Source organism: Xenopus tropicalis, chromosome 5 (assembly GCF_000004195.4).
Source record: "Xenopus tropicalis strain Nigerian chromosome 5, UCB_Xtro_10.0, whole genome shotgun sequence".
Taxonomy (NCBI): domain Eukaryota; kingdom Metazoa; phylum Chordata; class Amphibia; order Anura; family Pipidae; genus Xenopus; species Xenopus tropicalis.
The window spans coordinates 8,189,200-8,199,893 of record NC_030681.2 but is presented as its reverse complement, the minus strand read 5'-3'; the positions used below and the strand labels follow the sequence as shown (position 1 = coordinate 8,199,893).

At 47.5% G+C, this 10,694-nt stretch overlaps 1 protein-coding gene across 1 annotated transcript in view; it reads left to right on the top strand.

Moving 5' to 3' along the window:
- Positions 1 to 3,550: 3,550 nt before the first annotated feature.
- The window catches only part of LOC100490733 (nuclear RNA export factor 1), a 40,728-nt gene continuing 33,584 nt past the window's right edge, over positions 3,551 to 10,694 (top strand). The window contains exons 1-2 of the mRNA XM_004914799.4: positions 3,551 to 3,684; positions 6,520 to 6,584. Coding sequence (XP_004914856.2) covers positions 3,652 to 3,684; positions 6,520 to 6,584 — 98 coding nt within the window. The 5' untranslated portion in view covers positions 3,551 to 3,651. The remainder of the gene's footprint in view (positions 3,685 to 6,519; positions 6,585 to 10,694) is intronic.

The window sequence follows — 10,694 nt, the reverse complement described above, 5'->3', positions numbered from 1 at the left end:
CATTCCTGCACCGGTACAGCTGGGGTGTTTGCTACAGAAACCCGACTATAGTTTATATAAATACCCCGCTGTGTAGCCCCGGGGGCAGCCATTCCTGCACTGGTACAGCTGGGGTGTTTGCTACAGTAACACTACTATGTTTTATATAATAAGCTGCTGTGTAGACCCGGGGGCAGCCATTCAAGCTGGAAAAAAGGAGAAAAGGCACAGGTTACATAGCAGATAACAGATAAGCTCTGTAGAATACAATAGTGTTTTATCTGTCATCTGCTATGTGCCTGTGCCTTTTCTCCTTTGAATGGCTGCCCCCATGGCTACATAGCAGCTTATTTATATAAATTATAGTAGACTTTCTGAAGTAAACACACAACTTTTACCAGTGCAGGCAGCAGCACATTATATTTTAGTTACTTTTATACACTTTCATTTTTTGGTGTTACTGTTCCTTTAAGTGCAAAAAACCTGAAAACATGAATAAAAATTCACTAAAAGCTTGTGAGTTTCTATAGAAGTTAATGAGAGTTGCCCTAGTCAAAGTCAAGCCATATTCTGCAATTTGAGATATTGGCATTTTTTTTTATTAATGAGCGAGCATTCGATATGCTAGTTTATTAACTCGAATTCACAAACTCGAAAATTAGGGATGCACCGAATCCCGGCGTTTTTTTAAGGATTCGGTTTCGGCTGGATCTGCGGTCCCTGCTGAACCGAATCTGAATTCTAATTAGCATAAATTCGCGTATGCTAATTAGCATTCCGAAAGGGTTAACTGGGCAGTGATTTTTTAACCCCTTTCAATCCTGCTCGGTGGGTTCGGCTGAACCCAAAATAGTGGGTTCGGTGCATCCCTATTGAAAATTTATAGAGAAGCCCATTAGTGTGGCCCTAAACACTTTAGCAGTTTACATTCATTTTCTATTTTAGCAGTTTCTGGGATATTTAAGTTTTAGGCTGCTTATACCCAGGCACTTGGCAACCCAAGGGTTAACTGGATACAGAAAGTGCATAGAGAGGCACAGACTGATAATGACAGGTTAAAAGCTGACACTCGGAACCTCCTGTGAAATGAATGTAAGCTCATAAGTTTGCATCAATTAGATTTAGATCACCTAAACGTTAAATGTTATAGAATGGCCCGTACATACATACACATACAGACAAGTTGGGGTTGTTTGTGCTGGAAAATAGTGGAGGATATGAGAGCTATGTATAAATATGTAAGGGGGTCATATAATCTCTAATGCTTTATTTACCAGTAGGGCCTTCCAGCAGACACGGGGGCACCCACTCCCATTAGAAGAAAAGAGGTTCCATCTCAATATATGGAAATATGTTTATATAGTGAGTGCTGCGAAGCTAGGACGGTATTTTAGCAAGTGAGTAGATACAGGGATATTGACTATAGTTCTTGGTACAAGGTGACCCAGGGACTGGTCCGATTGCCATCTTGGGGTCAGGAAGGAATTTTTCTGCCTTCGAAGCAAATTAGAGAGGCTACAGAAGAACAGCCCCCTAATTTTTAATTTTGCTGTACAGAGAGATACCATAAAACTATGGTGGGGGGGGGGGTGTTTAGCGTTGGAGTAGGACCTCTCGAATGGGGAGGTAGCCCCCAGGCCGTGTGCCCTCTCATTCCCCTTCTCTCTCCTTCACCCATCTCCGTGCCTTCTCATCCTTCTCCCCTGTCCTTACTCACCTCTGTTCTCTTATTCACTTTCTCTCCTTTATCCTTCCCTGTGCCCTCTCATCCTTCTCTTACACTTATCTATGCATTCTAATGTTGCTCCTCTCTTCAAAAATCTGTTTCATGTCATCCTTCTACCCTTTCCTTCACCAACCTCTGCCCACTCACCCATTGCCCTTTCCTTCACCAACCTCTCTGCCCACTCACCCATTGCCCTTTCCTTCACCAACCTCTCTGCCCACTCACCCATTGCCCTTTCCTTCACCAACCTCTGCCCACTCACCCATTGCCCTTTCCTTCACCAACCTCTGCCCACTCACCCATTGCCCTTTCCTTCACCAACCTCTCTGCCCACTCACCCATTGCCCTTTCCTTCACCAACCTCTCTGCCCACTAACCCATTGCCTTTTCCTTCACCAACCTCTCTGCCCACTCACCCATTGCCCTTTCCTTCACCAACCTCTCTGCCCACACACCCATTGCCCTTTCCTTCACCAACCTCTCTGCCCACTCACCCATTGCCTTTTCCTTCACCAACCTCTCTGCCCATTCACCCATTGCCCTTTCCTTCACCAACCTCTCTGCCCACTCACCCATTGCCCTTTCCTTCACCAACCTCTCTGCCCACTCACCCATTGCCCTTTCCTTCACCAACCTCTCTGCCCGCTCACCCATTGCTCCCTCTCCTTCACCAACCTCTCTGCCCACTCACCCATCGCCCTACCCGTTACCAACCTCTCTGCCCACTCACCCATCGCTCCCTCTCCTTCACCAACCTCTCTGCCCATCACCCTTCCCGTTACCAACCTCTCTGCCCACTCACCCATCGCTCCCTCTCCTTCACCAACCTCTCTGCCCACTCACCCATTGCCCTTTCCTTCACCAACCTCTCTGCCCACTCACCCATCGCCCTACCCGTTACCAACCTCTCTGTCCACTCACCCATCGCTCCCTCTCCTTCACCAACCTCTCTGCCCACTCACCCATCGCTTTCTCTCCTTCACCAACCTCTCTGCCAGGGTTATTGCGATATACTCACATACAGATGTTATATGATAGTACTCTGAGGACAGCAAAGAGAGGATGCACACCGGTTTATCCCACCTCCTTTAGAGTCTGGGCAGGGTAAATGCACCTGGTCAGCTTGGCACCCCAATGGAAGCAGTAAGGATAGAAACCTCAGGTTGAATACCTCTAGCTTTAAGAGTCCTACAGCTGACTCTGGATCAGGGTTTAGGTACTGCCTGTCTCCTATGTCTTAACTGTAGCCCTATGCTTAGGCAACAGTGCCTGTATGGAAGAGTACTTCCAGCTACTTTCCTTGGTGGAGCCGAAACTGCTCTTGCTTCCTTCCCTCTCTATCTCACTCTCCTAGTAAGTAACTATCTACTTGGTCCTCATTCACGGGGTTCCTGTCCCCGACTTCTCTAGAGCAGACGGTGGCTCAAGGGTACAGTATGGCTTTACTGGGGCCTATTCTGATGCCAGGCTCAGTGGACTTCACCTGAGACACAGAGTTAGCCAAAGAAGCCACATCCTCCTCCTAAACACTATAAGAGAGTGCAAGGGGTGTGGTCAACCCAAATAAACCAATAATGTATAAGGTAAACACTGAACTGATACATGGGTCTTTGCCCAGTGACAACATAAAGTAAGGAAGTTCTAGGGTTTAACTACACCTCCCTACACCTCTATACAAGAAAATGCCAATCCCATACTGGTATATTGTCTAAACCACGCCTGTTTTCTGAGTGGCTTAACTTTAATGGTTAATTGTTGATGGGTAGCAACATATTTACTGTAGGCTGTGGAGACAAAAAAGATGACGCTCAAAGAATTACATTTTATTCAACGCTAACTAACGTAACTTTATCAGCATCCGGGCAACTAACAGCTTAGAAAGCCCTGACTGCTATTCGGGGGCGGGGACTTTCTTTGATGCGTCATCGGAGCGGACGCTGCAGGGAATGGGGCGTCGCATCCTGGTGACGTCACTGCGGGTAAGTGCGGCTGCGCGGTGTGCGGTGCGTAAGGGCGGTTGGCTTGAGTTTCCCGCCTGACGGGGGAAGTTTAGGCCTTAGTTCCGAACTGATTTACGGGCAGCGGAGATTGGGGTTTGTAATGGGCTATGGGGCCTACCCTGTAGGCTTGCTAGGTGCTAGGCTGTCAGTATAGGGCATTACTGATACTGGCCAATTACACACTCGGCCCTTACTCAGGGGCAACCATGGGAGGTGTAGTTTATTCACTAGATGGTTATAGACAGGCCCCAATATAAGTGCAATTGCCAGTAGCAACCTGTTGGCAATTTGAAGGCAGGAAATGAAAACACAGGGTTGCTATGGGCAACTGCTCTGTTTTGACATGGTTAGTAGTTTTGGCTGATGGTGCATAGGTTTCATTAGATTGGGCTCAGTATTGCCACCTCCCATTCAGAAACTGCACACACCACATTGGTCCCTCAGTGGCTTATTCTCACAGAACAAAATAGCTGCTCCCATTTCCATAGGCTCTAGTGATCTAACTTACCCTTTAATCCCAATATGCCCCATATGCCATCAATGAGTAGTTTTCTGCTGGTCTTGGACATAAACCTGCCATTATAGGGTTACTCCATGCAAATCTAAGCATGACAGGCTGGAAGCTATAGTACAGAGGCACAATGGATATGCCAGGGTTAAATCTCACCAATTGCACCACACACGGGATGTCTGGGAAAGAGAGAGCAGTACACCCTCCCCCCTAGGTCTGGACTGGGATACAAAATAGGCCCTGGCATTTAAAGTACAGGTATTGGACCCATTATCCAGAATGTTCAAGACCTGGGGATCTTTCCATATTTCGGATCTGCCTTAGGTTTACTAAAAAAATCATTTAAGCATTAAATAAACCCACTAGGGCTCCCATTAAGGGGTAATTATATCTTAGTTGGGATCAAGTACAGGTACTGTTTTATTATTACAGAGAAAAGGGAATCATTTAACCATTAAATAAACCCAATAGGGCTGTTCTGCCCCCAATAAGGGGTAATTATATCTTAGTTGGGATCAAGTACAGGTACTGTTTTATTATTACAGAGAAAAGGGAATCATTTAACCATTAAATAAACCCAATAGGGCTGTTCTGCCCCAATAAGGGGTAATTATATCTTAGTTGGGATCAAGTACAGGTACTGTTTTATTATTACAGAGAAAAGGGAATCATTTAACCATTAAATAAACCCAATAGGGCTGTTCTGCCCCAATAAGGGGTAATTATATCTTAGTTGGGATCAAGTACAGGTACTGTTTTATTATTACAGAGAAAAGGGAATCATTTAACCATGAAATAAACCCAATAGGGCTGTTCTGCCCCCAATAAGGGGTAATTATATCTTAGTTGGGATCAAGTACAGGTACTGTTTTATTATTACAGAGAAAAGGGAATCATTTAACCATGAAATAAACCCAATAGGGCTGTTCTGCCCCCAATAAGGGGTAATTATATCTTAGTTGGGATCAAGTACAGGTACTGTTTTATTATTACAGAGAAAAGGGAATCATTTAACCATGAAATAAACCCAATAGGGCTGTTCTGCCCCCAATAAGGGGTAATTATATTTTAGTTGGGATCAAGTACAGGTACTGTTTTATTATTACAGAGAAAAAGGAAATCATTTTTAAAATTCTGAATTATTTGATTAAAATGGAGTCTATGGGAGATGGCCTTTCTGTAATTCGGGTCTTTCTGGATAATGGGTTTCCGGATAAGGGGGTCCGATACCTGTACACAGAGGCCCAAACAGCCCCCCCACTGGCCCAATATATAGTGACTATCTTACAGCAGCCCCTCCACCTCAGTTCCATCACTGGGTTTAGCTGCAAAAGCCCAACAGTGGGTTGGGAAGATTTATATTTATTTATTCTTATATCTAGGCACTGGCGGCTGGAAACTGTTAACCTGACTTCCCATTGGCCACTATGGCATGATGTGCTTACCTTATCTTCCTAATGACTGGAGTTTGAAACTACAGAAATTTGCACTCTTTAAGTATATCAATGCCCAAAATAAGCTTCAGTTTGAATGGAAACCTTAAAGGAGAAGGAAAGGTACAATAAACGGGTGGGTGCTAAAATATTAAGGACCCCCCAGCAACGTTCCCTCTAATTTTTTATAGGCTGTGTGCGCAAAAAATATCATCCGTGCGCATTTTAAAGCAAGATTAAATTTTTGTGCGCTACAGAATGTTTGTTGGAGTTCAGTTATGGGCATTTTTGCGCAGGTCTTTCAGTTTGTCTAAATCAAGTTACAAAAATTTAATTTTTGTGCGCGCTATTTTAATTTGTGTGCGCGGGTTCGGAAAGTCGTGTGCGCGCGCACACGCGCACAGCTTAGAGGGAACAGTGCCCCCCAGTGATTGTGAAGAGGGAAGAGGATCGCTGGCTCGCAGCTGCCCCGGGCTGGTGCTCATGTTAGGAGCGGGGTATCGGGTAAGCAATTACAATCTCTGGGGGTACTTATCATTTTGTCACCCCCCCCCCAGTGATTTTATCTTTCCTTCTCCTTTAATTATCACCTCCTTTATAATTTTCCTACTTTAGTATATATCATTCTACTTCAAGAGAAGAAGGCACACACGGCAGTTATAGGCTTTGCAATGCAAACTGCACTGGGTGTCCCTTCACAGGGGGCGACACAATGGCTCTGGCTGCAGGCAAGGAAGAAGGCCGATGCCAGCCTTGGGGTAGATTCTCCCCTACATTTTTCCACAGGCCAAGAACCCCATGTGATGTCAGCCTAAGAGTGTAATAAATGATGAAATATCAGTGTTTTCTGTTTTTCTTTTGCTTCTTTAGAATATAGCAGAGATGACCATGTACACCTCAGGCTTTCGTTCCAGGCACTCTTACCTGCCTTTAAGGTATGTTGGCAGAATATAAAGTAAAATTTATGTAGAACCATCTTCTGCATGTATGATCTTTTGTGTGGTTGTCTAAAGGTGGCCATACAGGGGCCGGTTCTAGCTGCCGATATGGGCCCCTTAGACTCTGCAGCTAATCGGCCCGTGTATGGGCAGTACCGACGGGCCTGCCTGACCAATATTTGGCCTGAAATCTGCCAGATATCGATCGGGCAGGTTTAAAAATGTAGTCGGATTGGGGACCCTTGATGCGGTCCCCAAACTGACCCGACGTTTTAATTCGATCGTTGAAAATTGTTTGCACGCATGTTGCTCTTTAACCCTTCTGTATGCTAATGTGGATATGTAAATTAGGATTCGGTTCGGTATCCGGTCGAATCTTTTACAAAGGATTCCAGGTTTGGCTGAATCCGATTCGGTGCATCCCTAAATGAACTTGATTAGGAACCGGACAGAATTTTTAATTAAATATATTTCTCTCACGTCCAAGGGGGCACAGGAACAGTGGGGTAAAGGGCCCCTCCCACCAGGAGGCAGGACCCTGTAGTGACGTAAGAATTGTAGCCACTCCTTCTCCCTATATCCCCCCTTGCTCGGCGAACCGCCTTCAGTTTTTTCTGTGTCCTCGTCACAGGAGGTATGGACTGGCCCTAGAGGGCCTCACTAAAGGACCTCATCGGTCAGTGATTAGCACCGACACCCGGGGTGAGACCTGAGCCAGTCTTCTGCCTGTGCTCCAAGTGTCAGCCCCCTGCGATGGATACCCTCCGATACCCTAGAGGTATATACACGGAGCAGAAAGACTCCCGGTGGGGAGCATAAAAGACATGTGCTTTGCACTGGCTCTTACATGGATAAGCTACCGCAGTGCCCCCCCCTGATAACCCCCATACCTCAGCCTTTCTCCCAGCGCACGCTCGCGCAGTGACGACATCGGCGCGCGCCGATGCGCGCCTGCGCGGTGACGTCATTGGCGCTCGCATTACAAGCCTTATACCAGCCAGAACTGCGCGCCTTAGCCATTCGCGCCAAAACTGTTCTACTCTGCACACGCAGCTCTATAGCTCTCTCCTTCTCCGCTCTCTCCTAGCTCCAGCACGGTAAAAAGAGTACTTTACTTACTAAATTATGGCTGAAGGTAGGGGGGATTTATTTATCAGGGGAGGGAGACAACTCCCAGCGGTGGTTTCATTTTTTGCCTGCGCTAAGTGCCTTAACAAGTTTAAGGAGGCCCAGCCTAGCCCCATTTGCTCATCTTGCAGCACTCGGGTGACCACAGCTGCAGAGCCCCCTGAATCTCAGTCAGCGGGTATTTATGAACAATCTCAGTCTGGCTCATTGCAGTCTACTACATCAGCCCCACAGGCGTCCTCTGATGCGCCAGCCTGGGCCATCTGCCTGTCTCAATCCCTACAAGCTATACCACAGCTTGCCTCCTCTATTGACAAAATGCTTGGCAAAATGGCGGAAGCCCCAGCTACCACAAATAAGCGCAAGCATGATTTTGGTAGAAAAGAAGCCACTCTAAAACTTCTTTCTTCCAGCCCCTCTCCATCTGAGGGTGAGGCCAGTGAAGGAGAGGTTTTTTCCTCCGATCATTCAGATTCGGAAGAGGGTGACACATCTACTGACCATCTCATAAAAGCAGTTCTCGAGGTATTGCAGATTGAGGAACCAGATTCTGTCGCAGGGAAATCAAAAGGCCTCTTTAAGAGACATAGCAAGGCTTCAGTGGCCTTCCCGGCCCATGAGCAACTTCAGGCAGTTATCCAGGAGGAATGGCAGACTCCTGAGAAAAGTTTCAGGCAACTAAGCGCTTTTCTAAGCAATATCCCTTTCCCAAGGAATTTGTTGACAAATGGAGCTCTCCTCCAGTGGTAGATGCTCCTGTCTCTAGGTTATCCAAAGCCACAACCTTACCAGTACCAGACGCATCAGCCTTTAAAGACCCCACAGACAAAAAGCTGGAGGGGTTCCTTAAGGCCTCTTTTTCTGCTTCAGGGTCAACTCCCTATCCTGGCCTCTGCCTGGGTTAGCAGAGCCGTTGAGGCCTGGGCCAACACCTTGCTTCAGTTATCGCAAGAGGAAGGGTACCCAGCCCAAATTCCTCAATTGGTATCTTACATCATTGAAGCCAACTCCTTTATAGGGGAGGCTGTTTTGGATGCAGCAAAGTTAGTGGCTCGCTCCTCGGCTCTCTCTGTAGCCTCTCGTAGGTCCCTATGGCTCAAACTTTGGTCGGCTGCCATCAGTTCCAAAAAATCCCTCATTGCTATACCCTTCAAGGGATCTAGGCTTTTTGGGGAAGAGCTAGAGAAAATCATTTCTCAAGCAACGGGAGGGAAAAGCACACTTCTCCCGCAAAACAAACCAAAACCTAGTTTTGGTGCTAAGAGAGGTGGTTCCTTTCGAAGCCAAACCTTTCGCAACTTCAAGAGTAGCTCTCCCCCGCGTGCCTCCTCCTCATTCAAACAGCGGTTTCCCAACAAGGGTAAATCTGCCTGGCAGGCGAAAAAGTCCCAGCACAAGCCCGCTAGCGACAAGAACTCTACTTCCTGACTACAAGGTGACCACTCCGGAAGCCCGGACTCTAGGGGGCAGACTTCGTTTCTTTGCAAAAACTTGGGCGATGCACACTTCAGACCCCTGGATCTTAAACACAATTTCCTTCGGCTATCGCCTTGAGTTCCGACATGCCCCGCCTCTGCGACATTTCTTCATGGCCAAACTTCCCTCACAAACTACCAAGAGGGAGGCCTTCTTGGCAATTGTCCACTCCCTGCTAAACACAGGGGTCATCGTCCCGGTTCCTCCGGCCCAAAGTTTTCACGGGTTTTATTCAAATCTCTTTATAGTGCCCAAAAGGGACGGATCTTACCGCCCCGTGTTAGACCTCAAGAGACTGAACAAACAAATTGCCTATCAGCGCTTCAAAATGGAATCACTTCGTTCGGTGATCTGGGCTATGGAACCGGGGGAATACCTGGCATCCTTGGATATCAAAGATGCCTACCTCCATGTTCCGGTGTTTCCTCAACACCACCAGTTCCTCAGGTTCGCCTACCAGAATCAGCACTTCCAATTTGTTGCTCTGCCCTTCAGCCTTACATCTGCACCACGGGTGTTCACAAAGATCATGGCCATTATGGCAGCATCTCTCCGTGTCCGTGGTGTGTCTATAACACCATATTTGGACGACCTCCTCATCAAGGCTCGTTCCAAGGATCTGGCGGAGCAGCACCTTCATTTAACAACTCCGTGCCTCCAAGAATTTGGCTGGACGATCAACTTCCAGAAGTCCTCTCTTCTTCCCAGCCAGAACATGGTCTTCCTGGGATTTAAATTCGACACCTGTCAACAAAAAGTGTTTCTCCCGGAGGACAAACAACAGAAGTTACTATCCTCCATAATGCGTCTCAAAACTGCACAGTACCCCACGGTTCAGACGTGCATGAGAGTCCTCGGTCTGATGGTCTCAGCCATAGAGGCAGTCCCGTTTGCCCAATTTCATCTCCGCCCACTTCAGGCAACAATTCTCGCACGTTGGCACAGAACCTCCCTGCACCAGAGAATATTCCTCTCAGCAGGAATCAAGAGGTCACTAAATTGGTGGCTGAATCCCAGCCGTCTCTCACAGGGCCGGATGTTCACAGAACCCTCCTGGCAGATTGTCACAACGGACGCCAGTCTCCTTGGCTGGGGAGCGACCTTCCAAGGGAGGTCAGTCCAGGGCTGGTGGTCCCTAGAGGAAGCTCTTCTCCCGATCAACCTATTAGAGATAAGAGCAATTCGCCTAGCACTACAGTCGTGGCAGTCCCTGCTATAACACAAACCGGTGCGCATCCAAACAGACAACGCCACCGCCGTAGCCTACATCAACCGCCAGGGAGGCACACGGAGCAGGGCAGCAAACCAGGAAGTAGCACCCATTCTGCACTTGGCAGAGAACAACGTCCTTCAGCTCTCCGCCATTCACATTCCCGGTGTTGCCAACTGGGAGGCGGACTACCTCAGCAGGCACCAGGTAGATCCCGGAGAGTGGGAACTGCACCAAGAAGCCTTCCAGCTGTTAGTCCGCAGATGGGGGGAACCCCAAGTCAATCTGATGGC